Raw genomic sequence first — 23267 nt, 5'->3', positions numbered from 1 at the left:
ACTACATTAGGAGCGAGTACCAAGTTAGTTAATATATTTATAATTCAGGTACCATAATGGAAATTTTTAAAGTTCATGTACTACATTAAATATTTTATTATAATTTAAGAGTCATTTATGACATTAACTCTTAAATATACTATAAATAGAAGTAGATGATAAAACTTAGCTTAATTTAGTTGACTATTGATCCTAAGTTTAAAACCTACTCAAAATTATGAAAAATCAAAATTCAAAATAATTGAAATATAAGATACACAATTAAATAAAAATTTATCAAATAAATTTTACTAATGAATGCTCTTTAATCACTTTTAAATTTAGTTAAATTGTAATTTATAATAATATTTTTATATTAAATGTAATAATGATAATTAATTTGATTAATTTCAATACTTTTGAACAATATTATCTAATATGGTAACCTTAAATATTTAGATATAATGTGACAATTCATCAACTGATATAATAAAGAAAATGAAGCATGACTAAAATTAAAAAAAAAAAAAAGCTTTTAAACTTTATAATTTTATTTAAATAAGCCCTAATACGAACCCTAAAAAATATTATACAATTTTTTTCTAATAAAAAAGTTTCATATGAATCCTAAAAAATTTGAAATCAATATATTTATATATTTTTAATTGAAATATCAAATAGCACTAACATTGTTTATCATACAGAGAAGATAAAGCTATGTATAATCAATTAATCTTTCATCTCGTTTTTTTGCTAATTGTTCAAAGTGTTAAATAAATCATTCACATGGTGCTAATTGTTGTTAGAATGTGTACAATTGATTTGTATTTAATTTGATATTAGTTTTTGTTTATGAGAATAACAAGTATAAAATTCTAGAGGAAAAGATATAAAAAAAAATTAATTATAGAGGTCATACTAAGTTAGAAGAATAATATATATGAAAAAAATATTTTAAGTGACTAAAAATATTTAATTATGTTATCATTGGTCAAATGATCAACTTGTAAAACATACAAACAATAAATCATTAACATACATATATAGTTAGTAAATCAATTAAAACAAAAAATTGAAAGGCAAAAAATAGAAAATAAAAAATATATTTTAATGACTGAATTATGATTATCTTTACTAAATTTATTTATCAACATGTGCAATTATTTTAACAACAATAAAGAAACAAACCCGATATAATTGTTTATATATATATAGTTAGTAAATCAATTAAAAAAAATTTGAAAAGCAAAAAATAGAAAAAATATAAACATACTGACTTAATTATGATTATTTTTAATAAATTTATTTATCAACATAAATTATATGTGCAATTGTTTTTACAATAATAAGCAAACAAACCTCGTATAATTGCTTTATTTCTTATAAGTTTTAATCTTATTATATTTGTATTTTTATTTGATGATAAAATTGTTTATTGTGTATTAATATGAGCTTTTCAAAACCTTAGATCGTCGTCAAAGGTGAGGGCTTTGTTTTTCAGCTTTTTTTCCATAGTTTCCATCCAAGCCTCTAAATCTCTGTTAGACTATGATTTTGAAGTGGTTTGTTTGGACTTTTGGGTAGTTGCTTGTATTGAGGTGTGCGTGGATAATAGGTTATTAGTGTTTCATGCTCATCTGATGTCGACAATGTTGATGTGTTATCATAGGTTGGCAGCTTTTGCATAGGTGGGTTTTTGGGATTTATTAGGTTTGGTGCCTTTAAAGTTTGTGGTCAAGTTTTCTATCATTTCTTTTAGGGATTGGAATTGTTGGGTAAAAGCTTCAAATTGTTCTATGGTAGGGAATATTGTGGCACGTCGATCTGAAATTTGGCTAATTGATCTGGATTTCTATCCTAGTAGCAGTTTCTCTTTTCTTTTAGGCATTTTAACTTTGTTGGATGAAAATTAGTCTTTACTTGACACACCAAATGTTTGTGCTAAACTATCTGAGGAAGTCAAAACCCTAAAAACACAAGAGAGAAAAAGATAGTGATTATTGACAAAGGGTGAAGGGGGTTTTAGTGTTTGTACTCCGACACTTAAATTAGAAATCGATTTAAAAGAGAAAAAAAAAAAAAGAATGAAATAAAGGAAATTATTAATATTTGCTAATTTAGCAATTTCAAAACCAAGTGCAATTATTAAATGAAGGACTTGATTATTAGCACCTAATTTTAGTGGAATCAACTTGAATTTGTTTTATTTTTTAAAATTTGATTTTAACATTTTAAATTATGTTAATTTAATTAGATTTAATTAAATTAAATTATTTAAGTTTATTTCAAATTAATCATTTTCAAATCAATTTAATTTGAATTGATTCAAATTTTGATTATTTAAGTTTAAAGACCTAAAATTTGATGTGAGTTGGATTTAATTTTGAAGGTCCAATGTAATTTTATTTAAAAGTAATTATTTTAATTAATTAAAATTAAAAAAAAAAGAAAAAAGAAAGAGACAAACTGAAGAGGCCGGCAGTACATGAGCTTCTTTTTCCACTCTACGCCACAAGCAGCCAAAGTTTTTTTTTAATTTGCTTCAGATACAACAGCTTTATTACTACAGTTCTGAAAAATATTGAATGCCTATGTCCTATATGGTTCAGCAACAACCCAAAAATTCATAGATATAGAGATGAATTCAATGCAAAAAAGGGGGATCAATCTTGAAACGACAAGCAAGAATTCCAAGAGAAAAACAAAAAAATTTTCAATCCTCCAATCTCTAACAAAAAAATCACTATCACAGTCCCTACACGCACACGTACACAGCCCCTATACGCACACATACACAGCCCCTGTTAGCACCACCCCCAAGCACCAGCCCTTTCCTAGTACCAGAACCGAACCTGCACACACCACGCCCCACGCCTCCCTGCATGCAGCAAGCTCCACGCCTTCCAGCACAACCTCCAGTCACAGCCCCTGGACCCCGACCAACCAAATCAGTCCCCATAACCAGAGAGCCGCATCCCTACTAGAACCCAGCTCAATCCCCATGCCTCGCTGCACGCACCAAGCCCCGCGCCTCTCAGCACAACCCCCGGTCATAGCCCCTAGACCCCGGCTAGCCGAACGAGTCCCCAAAACCAGAGAGCTGCATACCTACCAGCACCCAGCCCTCACCAAGACCAAAAACACCCCATTCCCCTTCGCTGGTACCCAAGCCACCAACCCAGCCAAGACCCCACCAATTGCCACACCAACCCCAGCCAAGACTGTACCCATTGCCGCGTCAACCCCAGCCAAAAACTCGCCCGGACCGACCCCAACACCCTTCACAAATCCGGCTCAAATAAAACCCGAGCCACCCACCATTCGAACCCCTAGACCACAAAAAAAAAAAAAAAAAAACCAATAAAACCACTTGAGATTCATCCCCACCGTCAATAAAAAAAGACACCACAAAAAGAAAAAACCAAAATTTCTAGCCTCAAACCCCAAACAAAAGAATCCCTTGTTTCTTTTTGAAAATCATACAAAAAGTTCAAAATAAAAAATCACAGTTCTCCCAGAGGGGAGAAACCTCAGTGCCATTGCCATAAGAGGAAGCCAAAAACCAAAAAAAAAAAAGAGAAAGGGAATTTTGGAGGCTTGATGTACGGCGAAGGAAAATAGGAGAAGAGAATGGAGGAAGGGGAGGAGGAGAAAAAGCAAAAATAAAAAAAGAGGAAACAGCCTTGTTGGCTGTAGCACGGGTGGCGGCAGTTCGTCGCCGGTTCGCCATCGGAATCGGACTCTGATTATCTAAAGGGGGGGGGGGTTGTTTTCTTTAAGAGCAAGGAGGTTTTTTTTTCAGAAAGAAGATGGAAATGATTTTATAAAAAAAAAAAAAAAGGTTTATCTGTTGTAACAAAAAAAAAAAACAAAAAGAGAAGCGGGTCAACCTAACCCTATTGCCCGAACCAGACAAGCGATCCTGTGCCTTTTGACTTGGCCTGTGACCCATTGATTTGCTCTAGCCCATTTGTCGCGGACTTGGCTTTGGGCCATTTTTTGGACCCCTGTTTTAGGGCTCAACCCAAGGTTTAATGAAGTATAATTACTAAATCTTTTAGTCCATTTCATCATTTATGTTCATTTACTCGTTTTTGTATGCATGCACGTTAATTTTTTTTTTTTTAAGTTTTACTTTGTGAAGATAATTTTAAGAAATAAAATAGTTCATGGACATATATATTTTTGTATGAAGTTTTATGATGAATAAAATAAATATAAATTTTAGATGATAGGATTTCAAAAAGTTTTGAGTGGTGATTCTCAAATATTTTTTAGATGAAAAAGAACTTTTAAAAATTATCAAATTATTAAAATATTTAAAATTTATTTTCAATACAAAGATTATCATTTTTTAATTTAAATAATTTTTTTAAGAAATAAAAATATAAAATATGTATAAAAGTATACATTTTAGGAAATAAATGAACTTATAGATAATGTATTTTTATATAAATTTTAGGGTGAACCAAGAATTAAAAAAAAAATTCATAATGAGATTTTAAGGTACTATGAGTAGTAATACCTAAAAATTTATAAGAAAAAATTTTTAAAAAAATACTATTAGCATATTGGAATATTTAATGTGATAAATTTTTTTTTTTGTTTCTTCAAAAAAATGATAAAATGAAAAAGAGAGAAATAGATAAACAAATGTTTATGAAAAAATAAAATAAAAATGAAAAAAAAAACTTTACTCGACGATGACATCTCAATGTTGTTTGAGTAGTGAGGCCTAAGAAACATATAAGTGAAAAGATTTTCTTTTAATGGCTAAATGTTTAATTTGTGATTAAATGTTTGCCTGATTGTTTAATTTAGGACGAAACGTTTTAATTTATGTGAATAAAGATTAAACGTTATTGAACATTTATAATTAAGGATAAATTTGGATGAAAATTTGTGAGTGTCTCCTACGCGTGGTTTATTTGCATGGTTTAGTTTTATACTAACACTGATTTATACCCAAAAGTTTTAAACTGACATTGATTTATACCCAAAACTCAAAAAAATAATAAAATCATAAAAACACTAGTTTTATAAGAACAAAACAATTTTTTTTCTTTTTTCTTTCTAGATGTTTTTTGTCCTAGCTTCATATTTTTCTCCTTTTAACTCTTGTTTTTCTACGAAAGCTCCTATAGTTTTGTTCTTGCAGAGGCATATATCGAGTGAATTCTTATATAGAGGGCAAAGAAAATTGGCTGACAACCGCACTGGTTTGTAAGGATTTTTGGTATGTAATGCTGTTGGTGGTGGAACTAGTTTTGATTTAGGCTCATTGCTTTTGGAATGCTATTTTATAGATTATGGAAAAAAGTTAAAACTTGGCTTCACTATTTATCCTTCTTTTCAGGTAATTCCTTGAAGAGTTTGAGGCAAAGTATAATAAAGATGCTGGTGTAGTCCTCTGTTTGAAAAGGAAAATAATATGGTGAAACACATAAGTGAGAGGCCTGTAGTTGAAAAAATCAAGTTCCAATATAAGGGGGTTTAAAAGCGAAAATAGGGGAAGTGGGTTTTCAAAATCAAACAAAAAATTCTTGATTCAAACAGTAGGGAAAGGATTTAGGTTTTTGAAATCAAACAAACAAAAATTTTTTGGTTTCAATAGTAGGGAAAAAATTTTGGATTTTGAAATCAAACAAAAATTTCTTGGTTTAGTTGTGGGTTTTTAAATTTCATGGGTATTATAATATGGATTGGTGATTTTTTTTTTTTGTATAGATTAATATTGAATAATTGAAATTTTAATTATTATGTAAAAAAACCAAACCTTTGAATTTTTTTTCTTACTTTTTATTTTTAAAATGTATTTAAAATAATTAAAAAGAATGAAACGAATTTTTTTATTTTTTTATAAAAAAATAAATCTCAATTTTAGGATTATTTTTAATTTTTTATTTAAAATAATACTAACCACTAAAAAGTGACACATGGCATTTTTCATTTAATTATTAGTTTTATTAAAATTAATGGTGCATGTTTCACACGCACATATTTCATCCAAATTTATCCTTAATTGTAAATATTTGATAATATTTAATCCTTATTGAAACAAATTAAAACGTTTAGTCTTGAATTGAGTAATCGCACAAACTTTTAATCCCAATTTGAACATTTAGTATTTTTTAATACTACTAGCTAATTGGAGTATTTGTAAAAATTTTCAATACAATAAAAATTTTCTTTTTCCTAAAAAAAAGTTATAAAAAAAAACTAACAAAAAATATTATTAATTAAAAAAGAAAAATAAAATATGAACATTAATATTTTGTCATTTGCATTGCATGCACCTAATTCTTGGAAAACAAATACGAGCCGTCAATGATAGGATTCTTAAAACGTCTAAGTAGTAATTTTTAGGAAATCCTTAGGTAACAAAATTCCTTTGAATATTGTCAAGTATTAGAATATTTTAAAGAATATTTCAATATGCAATGTTTTATTTATTTTTCAAGCAAACAACTAAAAATAAAAATATGTTATTATTACAATAAAGAAAATTAAGAAAATTAATTGTAAATACCAAAATTAAGATCTTTTTTTATCAAAATTAAACGATAACACATAATTAATTGATACTTTTTTATTGGGTATTATGGGGGTACTAATCCTTCCTCATGCATAATTGATTCAAAAACCCAAACTGTTTTCATAAACCCAAAAATTATCTTTTTAGTAAATTTTAATTAATTTTAAGACTTTATTAAAAATGTAAATTTTAATATGTGGCTAATTGCACATAACTAAAAAAGATCAGTGATGACTCTTTTTTATTTTTTTCAAATTTGTCTAGCAGCTTCAAAACCGTTATGACAATGACAATAGCAACAATGGAAAGCCACCATAATTGATCAAAGTCAGGGCTTTGAGAGAAAATTATTACTGCAATTCCAAAAGCAATCATATAAAGGTTGCCATTTGTATGGCATTGTTGTTGCCACCACTAGTATAGAAGCAATTAGATTTTTTATTAGTCCTGTTATATCAAAACTTTAAAAAGAACAAAAAAAAAAAAAAAACTATTAGCTCGAACAAATGCAAAACAATTAAACAAGAAAAACAAATATCATGTGTCATAATGTTTAAATTTGAGAACCTATCCATTAGATACAAAAATATAGATTTATCACTAATCTTTTTTATCTAGGTATGATTAATCATCTATGTAAATTTATTATATTTAAGGTTACCCTAAGCTTTGCTAAGGGTTCTTAAAAAGCCTTACCTAAGCTCAGCCACTATTTAAGCCACCATTTTTGTTGTTGGTAACCCAAAATCAATCATCTTGTTTTACAAAGATTAAAACCCAAAAAAAAGAAAAAAATCTCAAACCAAGCTAAACCAAAGACCCAAAAAATTAACTTTGCTTTCGGGCGATTCCATTGACAATGTTTTTTGCTTGTGTTATATGGTCTATTGGATTGATTGTATTGAGTTGCTAATTGTTAATGCTTGCTGGCTTAATCCTAGGTTTCTATTGCTTTGTGTTGTTGTGTCTAACTGTTTAAGTTGTTTGTGTTGCTTTGATTATGGATCTGTTTCTTGGTGTTGCTGAATTATAGTTTTGACTTTTTAGGTTTGGGTTATGCTTCTGGGAATGAAATTTTTGCTAGTTTCAATGTATTTTAGGGATCAAATCTAGGTTTTTCAAGTTATGGGAGGCTATTTGCTAAATTGGAGTTCTAACTTGTTTTCTTTTATGTTTGCTTCTGTTTTCGAATCTATAAGATTAACTGTTGATTCCTTATTAATTTTCTTTGTACTTGATTGAACTATTATTGATTGTTGATGAATTGAGTCAATTGTTGATTGTTTTGTGATGCCTTTCTTGGACAAAAATCTCACAAAATTAATACCAAATCTTTCAAAATTTACTACCAAAACCTTCTTTTGAATCCCTCTTTACTTCTACATTTTACCTCTATTTTGGGCTTGCTTGTTTTGATTGTTTTTCTACCTTGTTGAATTGTTGTGTTGGATTTGTTTCTTGTCTAGATTTTGGTTTACCTATAGGCTTTTTAAGGTTGCTAACTCTGTTTTTGCTTGTTGAAGTTCTCTATTCTTGCTTGTGTCTGGGTGTTCTCGATTAATTCCTATTATTGCTTGATTTTCTAGACTTTGGGTTTTAGGTTGACTTGTTGATTCGATTGTTTGTATCAGGGCTTTGTTAACATTTGAATTGTTGCTTGTTGTTGTTTTGCTCTTTCTCTGCTTTCACCTTGTCTGCCAATTGTTTCTTTTTTAAAACCACAAGATTTCTAACTTGAAACACCATAATTTTTTTGCCAATTTTCTTTACCCTATGTATGCTTGATTACTTTATTTATTTTTATCAATGTTTGATTAAGGCTAATTATTATGCAAAATTGCTTATTACCTTTGTTGATTCTCCTTTGAGCTCCCATGAACTCATTTTATTCTTGAATTAAATCCTAAAGCTTTGAGGAAAATTTTAAAGAAAACCAAATCTTTCAAAATATGATTCTTGATTTCTTTCAATGTCCTTTGTTTTTTGCATTACATTAATGTCCAAGTATTGTCAAATCCAAGCTTTGTATGATTTCATTTAAATCTTTCAAAAAGATCACGAATCAAGCTTTCCAATCTTCAATTTGTTATTTCAATATGAAAAGAATAATGAATAAAATTTTTGAGCTCTTTTATTTGGCTTTAAAATTTAATTTCATAATTAAAACCCAATATCAAATTAAAATTCAAAGCCCAATAATATCATAAAAATTTTGGACAAAATGAGATGTTTACATCATGGGATTTGTTGATGGTGTTTTAAAGTGTTTTAACCAGAGAGGAGCTGGATGAAGGTTGAAGGTGAGGTGTTTTGGACCTGCAACCAAAAAGTATGGTCAAGGGCATCAAAGTTGGTTCGTCTTAATGTACTTCTATGCTCAAGTTAGTAATATATTTAGGGTTTGGAGAGGAAGAAGGTGAAGTGTGTTAAAGAAGCTACTTGAGGGTAAATGCTTAAGTTTTACATACTTGGACTTCCTATTTACCATATATATATATATATATATATATATATATATATATATGAGATTAAAGGCGATGACTTAGATGAGATAATTAACAATTGATGATGAATTTATGTAGAGCTCGAGAAAGCTCTGCATAGGTTATTATGAACTATATTTAATGATTTTAGGTAAGTGTGAGTTACATTTAATAATCTTAAGTAAATTAGAATCAAAGTATTCAATTATGAAATGATATTTAAATGGGATGTTAGTGGATATAATAGACGAGCTAATTCTATAATGAGGTGATGTGATAATTGAGTGTGCAATGATTGAACATCCAAAAAAGTTGACCTTGTAAACCGAGCAAATACGAGTAATACGATTCTTTTATTAAATCAAACTCACATCATGCTAATCGATGATGCAATCGTGTATCCAATAGCAACTCCAAAAAGGTTCAAGTATTGAACCCACCCACATGTTTTGATTTTAACCCCACCTGAAAAGTAACAGAAAAATAAGATATTATTAAGTGCAAAAGATTTAGAACGATGCCATTTGCTAATGCAATAGAAAGGTTAAGTGAATTTACCAAGATTTGATCGGACAGCGTCCATGTAAGTATAGTTTCTCCTGCCAGTGACAGGATCGCCAGAGCGGTAACAGGCAGCAAGAAGAGTAGAGGTGTAGTAAGTTACAAAAGAGAACAAAAACATCACTGCTGGACCAGCGATCCATCCAAGCTGAGCTGTGGCCCAAGCCAGGGACAGGACACCAGAACCAATCTCTGCTGTAATAATATAAGCACTTGCGGTCCATACAGTTCCTGGAACAGGAAAATCAGTAACATAAGAGTAGAATTCTATTGAACTTTATATCAAGTAGAAATGTAGAATTCCAAGTGAATTTACTTTTCAACAAAAGTAACAAAAGCAACAAAAAACCAAAGGAATGTTGTCATAAAACTTCCTTGAACTAATCAGTTCGCTTAAGATGGCCATCATCATCAAGGCATTTGGAGCCGCCTTGTGGAAGCGCATCAATAGAGAGGTCAAAAACTTTATCGTCGTGGAGATCGTTCACTCCAGCACCGTTCTCTCCCATCTCTGTTAAACAAAGAAACCAATCAAAATTTGTTATGCCAAAGAAGCAGAATTTAAGGACTGTTAGTGTAACCACCTCTCAATAGTCACAACAGCACAAATAGATTGAGACCAAGGACTTCTAGGAGATGGAAAACTAAGAACAAAAGAGAATCCGCAGCTGAATTAAATTTGTAAGATTAAAGAAATGAGAATGTGAGTGAGTATATATAACTTCCATGGGTTGGTAAGAATGGTGCAGCTGCAACTAATACTAACAGAAAAAAAAGAAAAAGACAGAGAGTAGGTTAAAAACTCAATATGACATAACTAATACTATGCGTTTTTTGCATCTTTCTCTTTTTCAGATTATGAAATTCGAATGTTGCGGATCAAGGTGATATTTAAAGAAGAATATAATTAATGTATTTTCCTTTTCGTGAAGTTTTTGTTCCAGGTCCACTACTTAATCAATGGACTGATAGTTGAAGGGACGGGATCAAGACTTTGAGTACCAGGTAAACCTGTAAGTGAAGAAAGGAACAGTTGTAACGGCTGATCCGAGGCATTTAGCTCGTTTAAATTAGTTATTCAATAATCGATGTGACATTTAATAAATTTTATAATGAAATTTTAAATTTATTTGTGTTGAGAGAATTTATATACATTGAAGTGAATTTGTGTAAGGCGATTTACATTGAAAAAAATATGCCAAGGTGATTTTTATTGAAATGAATTTATGCCGAAATAATTTTTATTGAGGTGAATTTGATGAATCTGAACTCTTGCAAAGATAATTTTGTTGAATGAAGCTTTATTAAAAAAAAATTTATCAAAGTGAATTTCTTTGAAGTCAATTTTTGTTATAGTTAGTTTTTTTACCTAACTAAGTAATTAGGTAAAGCTGAAATTTTTAATCGACATGAGCTCTTAGGTCGAGCTAATCTTTTGTTAAGAAAATGTGACAAAACTGTTACTTTATCAATGAAATTTGGTTAGGTTGAGCTTTTTTGGCTGAATTGAGTTCAAGCTCTTTTGATAAAACTCTTACGTCGAGCTATTTTGTTAAGTTAAGCCTTTACAAAGTTATTTTGTAAATTCGAGTTTTTTCGATTGAGCTGGGTTCGAGCTCTTACGTCGAGTTATTTTGTTAAATTAAGCCTTTATGAAAGTATTTTGTAAATCTGAGCTCTTTTGGTCGAGTTGAGTCTGAGCTCTTAAGCCGAGCTGTTTTGTCCAATTAAGCTTTTATGAAAGCATTTTGTAGATTCGAATTTTTAGAGTGAGCTATTTTGTCGAGTTGGACATTTATAAAAGTATTTTGTAGATTCAAACTTTTTTGATCGAGTTGAGTTCAAGTTCATAGGTCGAGTTATTTTATCGAATTAGGCATTTATGAATGTATTTTGTAGATCCACATTCTTTTAACTAAGATGAATCCAAACTCTTAGGTCGAACTGTTTTGTTGAATTGAATTTTTATAAAAGTATTTTGTAAATTCGAATTTTTTTGGTTGAGTTGAATGTGAGCTTTTTTACCTTTTTGTTATGTCATTTTGAACTCAATCGAAAAAGGCTTTTATCTCGCGTGCCATTTGTTAAGTTTTGATTATAGGAAGGGATTGAATATAAACTTAAAAATAAAAATGAAAGAATTGAAAAAAGGAACTTTAAAAAAAATGAGAGTTAAAAGAAGAATTAATCCCTATTTTATTTAGAGGGGGTGGGAATATTTATATAAATTTACTTGGATTAAAAATCAAAAGACCTCGAATCTAATTATGAGCTTCTCTTAAGATAAAAAATAATTATATATTTACGAACAAAAAATGCCACTAACAAATATATATGCAACAAATTTTTTAATTATTTATAATCATTGCTCGTGAACTTCCGTTAACCAAACACGTAAAAAACATAAAAATTATCACAAATCTTTCCAACCAATCCGGGTTAACCCCCACAAAGAAGTAATAGCAGTTTCCTGCAGGCGACAGTTGTCCTTTCCAAATTTCAACAGTATGACGTAACTACACTTTCAAGTTTCCTCTAACAGCCCTATAATCCATAAAGGGGATTCCCTGGCTCACTGTTTTGGGTCCGATCGGTTCATAAATTAAATTATAGTACATGTAGTTTTGTGCTAACTAATATTTAAACTTTCAAGAATCCTGTCCACTAATTAAAATATAAAAAAATTATATAAAACGTTTTATTTCACGTTAATATATATATATATTATAATCATGTTATTAAAAAAAGTCATCTATTTAATATAAGTCAATAGATGTTTAAATTTCTAAATAGGGAAAGATTTTGTTTCTTTTGTTAAATATATCTGCTTTGGTCAAAGAGTATTAGTTCACGAAACATGTATTATTCAAAGATTAAAGTGCAAAATGTCTTCGAATGGACACAAATGACTCTTCTCCGGCCACTGAACATTGCAGTCTCCATTAGCTTGCTTGGCAAAATTTCCAAGGCAAATCACACATTCACAGCCCAAACCAGAAACCTTCTTCAATGCCTCAATGCCTGATTTACTAGCTGGAACAAAACTAACTTCCATTGATGTCTCTCCAGCTTCATCCTCCTCTGCCTCATCATTATATCTTATGGCTCCAAATGTCATGGCAATCAGTTGGTTCACGATGCGTTCATCACTCAACATGGACTCGGTGAACTCCAAGATGTCCAGAATACACTCGTACCTGACCGTTTCTGGCATTCGTTGGCCGCCAGAAGTGAGATAAGACAACTGGTGGAAAAATTTTCGCTCGAATATTTCAATGAGTTTCTGGGAATCCAGTTGGTAGAGATTGATCAAAGCATGGCAACAACGAAAATGGGCCTCTAAATCCATGTCGTCGTCATCTGGGATTTGATCATTCTCCAGTCGATGTAATTCCCTTGTTCTGAAAAAGTACCTGAAACCAGAATTCCTATCAATAGAATTTGTAGCTTTTCCTAATTTTGTTTTTACAATTCCATCGTGAAAGATCTCTCTCTATATATACATTAGAACTCCCAACAAAACAAGGAGTAGGAATACAATTCCCGAGAGAATTGTGTTATAGATATATAAATAATTAACAAAAACATAATTATCTAAAATAGGAAAAGTCTAAAGTGACCTTGTATTTTTTATGTGCTGTCCAGTTAATTGAATATATTAGTTTTGGTGATTCAATGGCGCCTGCCATGTTCTAATAATTTTGTGTTTGTTTTATATGAATTTGCATTGTGTATAAAATTTTAATACTTTTTTCTAATTTCAATGCTATTTAATTTTTCATGCTTTAATTTACTTAGAATATAATTTACTTCCCATATATCTTAGGTTTATGCCAAAATAATAATAAAAAGATTTAAAATTCTTTGCCTAGATGTTAGAGAAAATAAAAAACGTATTTTAAAAAAATAATTTCGCTTATATGTTAAGGAATTATTAAATAATAATAGAGATAAAAGATTAATAAATAATAATAATAATAATAAATTTAATTAAAAATATAAAATATAAAATATAAATTTTTTTAGAAAAATTATAAAAAGCAAGCTTGTATAGAAAAATATATATAAAAATTAATTTTTAGAAATTATAAAAAAAAAAGCTTGCTCAAGAAAGTTTGCTTAGATATTGAAAATTTTTAGAGACACTTGTAAATTTGTGAAATGAAACTTCAAAATTAAAACCACAACCGAAACTCGAAAATCGAAACTCGATAAATTGAAACCTTAAATGAAACTCTTAAAATCAAAACCTTAAGTGAAATCAAAACCCTAAATGAAACCTTAAAAATCCAAACTTTAAGTGAAACCTGAAACCCTAAATCCTAACCCGAATCTCAAAGCCTTAGTGGAACACCTAAATTAAACTTTACAATCCTAAACTTACTCAAAACTCTAACTTCGTTTTAAATTTTTAAGGATTTGTATGAAACCCTTTTATGAAATAATTTATTCTTGAACGCTGTCTAGATGATAGGGTATTTAAGAAATTTTATTTCATTAAGAATTTTCATATATTTCCATAACTTAAAATAAAATTTTTACTAAAAAATAAATAATAAATAAATAATAAAATAAGATTTTAAATATAAATAATTGCATTTAAACTCTACTTAAAGGTTGGAGAGTTCAGGTAATCTCTTTATATTTGAAAACTTGATTCATAAATTCGCATTTTATCATCATTTGCATCCGACTCATTTTTAAAATAATGTGTACATTTATAATGCATATATATGTTTATTCTAATTATTAATGTTTAATATTAATTATATCATTTTTCATTTTTTTACTACATAAAAAGTTTTTGAAAAACCTGTTTTAAACAAATAAAATTCAAATAGTATTTCGTAAAAATAATTGTTGGTAATCTATCTAAATGTTGGAGAGTTGCCTATATTTATCATTTAGAAATAATGTTATTTTATTATTGTTTTTTAAGAAATGATATAATAAATCTTAGATGAAAAGGCTATTTTTGAATTTTACTTTTATGTCAAAAAATTTGAAAGTATTTTTTTTTAATATAAAGATTTTCATAATATTCCTAAATAAAGTTTTCTTTAAATTAATTTTCTTTTTATAAGATTAAGGAAATTATAATTAAATTTCATATAGAAATCATTTTTATCTAGAATTATAAATAGCGCATAATTAATTGATACTAATTTTGTGGGCGATGTGAGGGTGCTAATCCTTCCCCACATATAATCGACTTTCAAACCCAATCTTATTTTTGTAGACCAAAATCATCTTTTTAATAAACTCTAAACCCGTTTTATTAGAAAAATAAATTTTTTAGGTGATCAATCACACCCTAAAAAAATTAGTAGCGACTCTTTGCATTTTTCACAATTTTAATTTTTATATCTAGTGATTAAGTTTTTGGACTGATATGTTATGACAATTGTCACTGAAAGGATGCAAATGATTTCAGATATCACCATTGAAGATAATCCAAATATCACTACCAAAGGAAATTTGAATATCACCACCAAAAAGAAGCAAATGATTTCGGATATCGCTACAAAAGAAAACTCGGATATCACCACCGAAATGATGCAAATGTTTTCGGATATTACCACCAAAGGGAACTTGAATATCATTATAGAGAAAATAAAAATGACTTTGGATATCACCATCAAAAGAAATTCGAATATCACCATCATGAAAGTGCAAATGGGTTTGGATATTGTCACCGAAAAATGCTTGAATATCACCATCAAGAAAATACAAATAACTTCGGATATTGCCATCAAAGTAGACTTGAATATCACTATTGAGAAAATATAAATGACTTTAAATATTGCCACCGAAAAAAACTCAGATATCACTTTCGAGAAAATACAAATGTAGAGAAAAAAATGCAAATTCAAACTTTAATCTTGGATATCACCACTGAGTGATTTTGAAAATGTCTTAGATATCACCACTAAGAAAATTAAATTCAAGCTTTAAACACTTGAATATCACCACGGGGAAAATAGAATTCCAACTTTAACACCCGAATATCAACACCTAGAAAATGGAATTTTAGCTTTAACATTTAGATATCACCACCGAGAATATGAAATTTATACTTTTAATATCACGGATATCATCACCAAGTAATTTTGAAAAGAGTTTGGATATCACCATCGAAGAAGATGAAATACATATTTTGATACCCAGATATCACCACCTAATACTTTGAAAACAATTTATCACAACATTTTTCTTGACTAATGCCGATTTCACTGGGTTAACAACCTTCATGCTAGATAGATTGGGCTTAAAGTTCTCATCTTGTGTTATTGCATTAAAATTCCTAAAAATTCTTGATCTTTTAATATGTTTTTGCCCTTTTTTTCTCTTTTTTCTTCTTTAATGTTTCTTAAATTGGCAAACACCACCATGATGCAAATGTCTTCTCTTAAAATGATGATACAAATGAAATGCAAATATCTTTTATGAAGATGCCAATGCATACATCCCTAATAATGATGGACAAGCTAATGATGCAAAAATAAAGTCAAAAATATGTAAATGCTCAAAATTTTCTTTTCTTAATTTTCAAAATTCTTTTTCTTTTAATCCCAAATCTTCATCTCCAATTCCAAATCCTTTCTTTGCTGCTCATTTTTCATCAATTTCTGCTTTCTTTCTTCACAAGTTGGATTTTATTTTCATCTTCATATCAAACATGCATAAGATCAGCTTGAAATTGATTAAAAGGAATTGAAGAAAACAAACCATTGAACTATGGTGAAACTCAACTGATTAAACATATTTTTGTAATAAAAAATGCTTCCTATGGTGCCATTTATTTTTCTCAAATTTGTTTATTTTTAATTTTCAAAATTTTATTTTTCTTCCCAAAAGCATTTTATTTCATTGACTAAATTTTCATAAAAAATTGCCTTGTCAACTTTATGAAATGATGTGACTCTTAAGTCCTAAAAAAAATGATGATCATTATTAAGCACATGTTTGGACAGAATGGCAATTCCATCTTTTTAAATGGCTTGGATGGTTAATTATCATATTGAGGTCTTGATTATCAAAAGAAACCTCACGACTTGATGGAGAAAATTGAATTTCTATTTATCCAAGCTCAACAATAAATTCCTTTGGAAGTTTCTTTTGATGTGTAATCAGATTTGACACCTATTTTAGTATCATAATGTGGTATTTTAATAGATGTCAAGACCAATTGTGGTAGGTTTATGATCATGCTAGGATTTTCTATGATAACTCTTGCACATATCTCAATCATTGATTGCAATGAGTTTTCATGTTACAATCTCATTTCTGCTCTAGAATGCTCATTTTTTAGTTTTCACCCTAAAACTTCATTCTCCATTTTTTTTCTCTATTTTTTTATGATTTTTTCATGCATTCAAGTACTCTTATGAAAGAGAAAATTTTACAAAGAAAAAAAACAAAAGTGAAGTTGATCATAAGGATTCTATAAGGAACAAACTCTTTAGTTCAAGTATCCATTTTGATCAAAATGGACTTTTCGAGGTATATAACATAGGCCAAGGTTCGAGGTTATGAAGGAATGAATAAATAGACCCAAAACATGTGTTTGAAGGTGATCAGACCAAGGATCATTTCATATCATGTGAAGGACTTTCCTTCGAGCATTTATCCTTTTTATTTCTTTGGTCTTAATATCCTATCATCTCTTTTCTTCTTCTTTTTTTTTTTTTTCCATCATTTTCACTTTTGCTCTTTCTTGCATATTTCAACTTTTGCAGGAATATGTTCAAAACTTCTAAAACTTAATTCATTTAACATTTACCCCTACAACATAAGGCATTATTCCTCTATTGTCAAAGCATGACTTCATCAAATAGATCATTATTTTTATTTTTTTTCCTCATATATAGGGTGATTCTTGATCAATGTTGATTTAGAAAGAATTCATTAGGCTCAAAGGGGTAACAAATAAATAATTTCTTATTTGTGAAACGATGAAGAAAGATGGTCATTTGTCATCTCAAGTTTGGTCACTTATGCTGAAGCATGATTCCTTGAAAAATTTGAATTTTGTTTTTATCACCTCTCTTTTTTTGTTTCATCATTTTTTTGAGTTTTTTTTTATTTTTATTTTTTGTGAAATCATTTGAATATCTATAGTGCATAATGTAACCATCGATCTTTTTTTTTTTTTCTTTTCTTCTTATTTTATAACTCATATGACAACTAGTCTTTGTCTTATCTTGATAGGCCAACAATGTAACAATGAAAATTATGTTGAAAGGGTTTATTTAGGTCTCAATTACACATATTATCATCAAATTAGATAGTGGCAAAACTAGGTAGTCTTAGGGTAATAAGAAATCATGCTTTTCTGTCAATATACACCTAGATATGAAAATGGTGCATTTGTGTATTTGTGGCTATTTGAATGACTTTGTGTTTGAAGCATAGCCTTGACACCTATTAAATCATCATATTTGTCTAATTTTAAGGAACTAAAAAGGTATTTTCAAATTGATCATTTCAATGTTTCTTGCCTTGACGAGAGGCATCATAAAGTTCACACTTGTATCCTTTAGAGCATTAAGATTTTTCAAGTGGTTTTGGGACATGAAAAGGACATGAAAATATTTTGTTTGGATATATTCATAACAACGACCACCAATTTTCTTTTAGACATTTTATTATGAAAAGAAAAGAAAATTTGTAAAAAAAACTTGAGACGAAAATGAAATGGAAAAACAATATCTCAATTTGCATTCAGATTCAAACTTTCATACAAGTCATGAAGTTCCTATGCATGTTTAACACCAAAGTGAAAAATTAAAAAGGAAACAAAAGGGTCACATTTTTTTTTTTTGAATCTAGCAACCTTTTTGCAATGCTAAACGAAGTGTCCATCATTTACCCATAAAAACACATAAAACCTTTCTCTGATTCCTCATCTAACCATTGCATCAAAATTATTTAGATCGATGCTTTAACACCTTCAATTCACCTTTTCTCCAATATATCAAGGTAAAAAGCCTTCAATGACATGATAATCTCTCTTCTTTTCAAACTCTACTTTTCTAGCCTTAATGAGATCTCTAACCTTGTATTTCAGTGCAGGATAATTCTTTGTTGAATGGCCCTGATTTTGACTGTGGTAATCACATTTTGTATTAGGTTCATACCATTTTAGGTGAAGAGGTTAAAGGGATTCTGGACACAAAGGTTCCAAAAGTTGATTTTAGATAAGTTGGGGGTAACAATTCAATGTAAGATATAAGAATAAGATTGACATGATTCTCTTTGTTATTGTTTTGCCACATTTTTTTGTTATTTCTAAAGAGATTTGATTGATTAACTAGTTGGGGTATAGGTGCAGGTGTTTGGAGGTAAAAGCTTGGTTGAACCTTTAATTGGTTCAGGTAAAAATTTGATAAGACATTATTTATAGAATGGTAGTAAAGGTGGTAAATTAGGTGAGGATAATACGAGGCAAAACCATTATCCGTTGCTCCTTATGAGTTATAGTTTGCACATCTTCTTCTTTCTAGGATGCATCATCTTTTTTCATATCTCTACATTGAGTTTTCCACTCTTAACTACATTATGAATTATCTCCCTCTAAATTACCATGTTTGTAAATTTTTTTTATGGTATTCCCAATCATCTTGCCATAATAAGGTACTTAAAAAGTGTTAATAAACAAAATAATGATTTTTTTCTTTATGAGCAATGGTTGAACTTAGGCGATTATATCTCTCCATCTTTAAGCATATATTTTAAAGCTTTTAGTAGTTTTTTTTTTCTTCATATTTTGCAATGACAGACTATCTGAAGCCAAATCTACAATGTATTTATATTGGGTTGCTAATGCCTTAACTAGTTTTTTTATGAAGTATGGAGTTCTGTCTAACTAAGCATATCACCTAGCAATAGACCTCGTAAAACTATCTTGAAATATATGAATTAAGAGCTTGTCATCACGAACATGGACAACCATTTTCCTATAGTACATAGTGACATGGGTCATTGGGCATGTAGTCCCATCATACTATTCAAATTTTAGGACATTGAATTTAGGCGAAACAATCACATCTAGCACCAAACAAAGCTTCGATGCATTCATAGATCCATAAAAATCTATTCCTTTAATAACTTGAAGCCTCTGTTTTATGAGATCTATCTTTTTTTAGGTGCTTTAATTTTTTATTACTTCAAATGAAGTTTCTTTTAATTTTTTTAGTTTTTCATAATCGTTAGAGATTCGGATTGGATCAGATTTATCTCTAAGAATAGTGTATCCTTGGGACTATCCTTGTGCAACTACTAAAGGTATTTTCGGATGAGAGTATGCCCCAAAAAGTGAGGCTTGTAGTGATTGTGCTCCTTGGGATATTTAGACTTGATGTGAGCCAAACCTAGCAGGGTATGAGGAATCTCCGATTCTTTGATCGTGGGCTTCCTGCACTTATCCATTGAAAATTTTCAACATTCCCATTATTTGGGTCAGGTATCATTTCATTTCATTTTAAGCTTTTTCAAATTTCTCAATTCAGCTCTTTTGTTCTTACTCCATGGGTATTGGATAAATGGCAAGTAGATTTCTTTGAAACTTTTAATGATTAAGCCCTTGAACCATTATTATCACAATGAAGAATTAGGATGATGGGTAGCTACAAATTTATGCAAACAAAAATAGATTTATATGAATGAATAGATAGATGCACGTGTTGAATGCCATCAAATAAAAAAGCTTTTAAAAATTGAAAATTATCCTAACAATAAGAATCTTCAAATAATATTCTTAAATAATCCTAAAATCTATTGCCTAATTTTATATTTCAACTTCAAGATCATGATATTGCCATTGATAGGTTTTTTAACTAATACAATTAGGCAATAAACTTTCAGCAATCTTGAGCTCCCCTTTGTTCCTAAAACTTAACCAACCAACTTTGATAAAACCCTGCACTTTATGTTTAAAAGTGAGGTAGTTTTTTTATAAAATAGCCTACATTTTCATAATAATAATCACACTGAGCATTAGCATTATACCACTTAGGATAAGGAGGTGTTAGTAGCTCTAAAGGAAACGATGCGATCAGATGGTTTTTAAAGGGTTGTGGGAATAGCCCAATGTAAGTAATGGAAATTGGATTAATGATGGCTGTCTCTTTCTTTTTACTCTATAATTTTTTAGGTTGAGTAGTTGTTTGTCTCAATGTTGTAGGCCTCAAAACAGAATTAAGTGTATATACTGGATGGCTTGTTAGGAAACTTGGCTACTAGATGGATTGATAAGCATTAGAGTTTTGGGACACATTGTTCATAACTGGAAAATAGTATAGGTTTAGGTTGATTTGTGAGGATTAAATAGGAGCCAGTTTTATTTAGGCTTTCAAAAATGATTGTTGAAGGATAACTAGATAAGGATGTAGATTTGGGTATGAACCAATTTGTGGAGTTTGGATTAAGTTAGAAGGTCCTATTTTTTTTGCTTTCTTTTTAACTTAATCTTTTTTTAAGCCATCAGATGCATTGGTACCATTAGTATTGTGAGAAGTTTTTTGGTCCTGACCTAGTGTTTATGTGATGCATAAACAAATTGGGTGTGATAAGGCTTCTTGAGAATGGGTCGTTTCAAGCTTTTCCACCAACTTGGTAAGTTGCATTTTTATTTCTCGTATGTCATGACCAAATTCCTTTTGGTTGAGTTTCAAGGCCTGTATCTGTGCTTCTAATTGATCTCCCATGTCTTTTAAATTGCTAATCCTGATAAAGCAAAAGATTTATTTATTATGCAATGACATGATGAATGAATGATAATGATCTATGAATGAGTGAAATGAATGAAATAAATGAAAATAGACAACCAAACAAACAAATAAATAAATAATTGCGAACCTATCGATGTTAACATGATTTATGCAAAAAGGGAGTAACAAACAAGAATAGAGTTAGCATAAATAAATAACAAAAAAGATAAAACAAGTTATTACATAACTTATGTAAAAAAATAGGCATGTGACCTAAATTTTGTTTATTTCTCCAGCAAGGAAGGACATGGCTCTATCCTGTTAGCTTTATAGGTGAGATGGTGATCCAAGAGGGGGGTTAATTAGATTTCTCTAAAATTTTCCCAAACAATGATTTCAAAGTAATTGAATGGAAAATTAAAAACAATATCAAAATATAATGCAAATAACAATAAATTGATAATTTTAAATCAAATGTAAGGTAAAGAGAAATGGATAGAGAAATTAAATACAAAAATTTATAAAGGTTCAGTCCTTCTCCACAAGGTACTTATATCCTTTCTTCTTGGTTGTTCACACTAAGACTTCAATCTACTAATCTTGAATTAAAATTATAACCTTATTTTTTTCTCTAAGGCTTAAGATAGAAACCTTACACACTCTACTTTTTAGGCTAAGTAGCAACCTCTTAATTCCACAAATTCAAAAATATACCTCACATTTTGATTACAAAACCACTTAATAAAAATGCAAACTAAAAACACCTCTCAAAGGTTAAGTTTTTGCCTAATGAAGTACAAAGAAATTTGATGAATGAACAACAATGATTTGGATACAACAAATACAAAGATATAGACTTTAAAGCTTTAAACCTCTTGATTTTTTTTGAGAGAATGAATATATGACTTGTTTGATCTTGCTCTCTTAATTCATCAACCTTTTAGGTGTGTTAAAGTGGCCAATATATAGAGAAATTGAAGAGCTAGCCGATAGGGATGCTTGGGAGAAGAAAATAGTTATTGAAAGCATGAGAAACTAGCCGTTGGAGTTGTTCCAAAGCATACTCGATCGATCCTTTCCATGAAGGGATCGATTGGTTCACTTTTTCAACCTATTTCATGCCTGGAAAACAAGACCCAATCGATCCCTTCCATGAGGGGATCGATTGGTTCACTTTTAGAAGCCAATTATGCTTTACAAATAACACTACCCAATTGATCCCTTTATGTAGGGGATCGATTGGTTCAAGGGGGTGATTGATCTCCTATATAGGGTGATCAATTCTTTCTTCAACCAGGAGCACAAACCTACATTCTGTAAGAAAAATCAATCAATCCCTTCCCTGAGGGGATCGATCCTGTCCATCTAGGTGCATATTTCTTATTTTGCACTCTACTCACTAATTTGATCATATCTTAAGTTATACAAATCCAAATCACAAATCGTTTAAAGATTTAGAAACTAGACTTAAAGGGCTTTCTATCCATATAAAATTCATCACCAAATTCATTGTGTAATAATTATAGTGAATTTTCAAATCTATCCTTTGTGCAATTTTTAAACAATCATAAAATGTCCAATAAAAGTTCAAAATCTTTTCTAAAAAAATTTGGATTTTGATTTTGTTTAATCCATTAGAAAGTATACTCAAAGAGCTTTCCAACCATATAAAATTCAAGTATTAAAGTTTTGTGAATTAATATAAAAAAATTAAAAATTTTCCATGTTGGAAAACTTTGTTCTTGTAAAACAACTTTCTTAAGTTAATCTATTTCTCAAAATCAAAATTATTAAAATTGTATGGAGTCTAAAATGAAAAAGTTCACTTTAAAAATAATAATTAGACTTTCATTTAAGCTCAAATAAATAATGTTTAAAGATAGTTCTGATTTGAGAAATAAGAAAACATAAAGAAAGTTTTGTTTAAACTTTGAAAAATATATTATTTATTTAGTACAAAAATATAAAACTTAAGAACATGTACTAAATAAATCTTTT

The 23267-nt window shown here is 29.4% G+C and overlaps 1 protein-coding gene and 1 pseudogene across 1 annotated transcript; both read right to left on the bottom strand.

Annotated features, from left to right (window-relative positions):
* Nucleotides 1-2734: 2734 nt before the first annotated feature.
* Nucleotides 2735-10067, bottom strand: LOC111299982 (amino acid permease 3-like; annotated as a pseudogene).
* A 2357-nt stretch (nt 10068-12424) lies between these two features.
* On the bottom strand, nt 12425-12907 carry LOC111299974 (uncharacterized). The gene has a single exon (XM_022895528.1). It carries the CDS (start codon nt 12905-12907, stop codon nt 12425-12427), a length of 483 nt encoding a protein of 160 aa, XP_022751263.1.
* Between the last annotated feature and the right edge of the window lie 10360 nt (nt 12908-23267).

This window comes from Durio zibethinus, chromosome 3, assembly GCF_047325235.1.
Source record: "Durio zibethinus cultivar Kanyao isolate XHJ-2024 chromosome 3, ASM4732523v1, whole genome shotgun sequence".
Classification (NCBI taxonomy): Eukaryota; Viridiplantae; Streptophyta; class Magnoliopsida; order Malvales; family Malvaceae; genus Durio; species Durio zibethinus.
Note: the sequence above shows the minus strand (reverse complement) of the source record. Positions and strands in the feature narration are given on the sequence as shown.

Excerpts from the sequence above, each read along its gene's own strand:
- LOC111299974 (XM_022895528.1), bottom strand. The coding sequence starts at position 12,907 with ATGGATTTAGAGGCCCATTTTCGTTGTTGCCATGCTTTGATCAATCTC.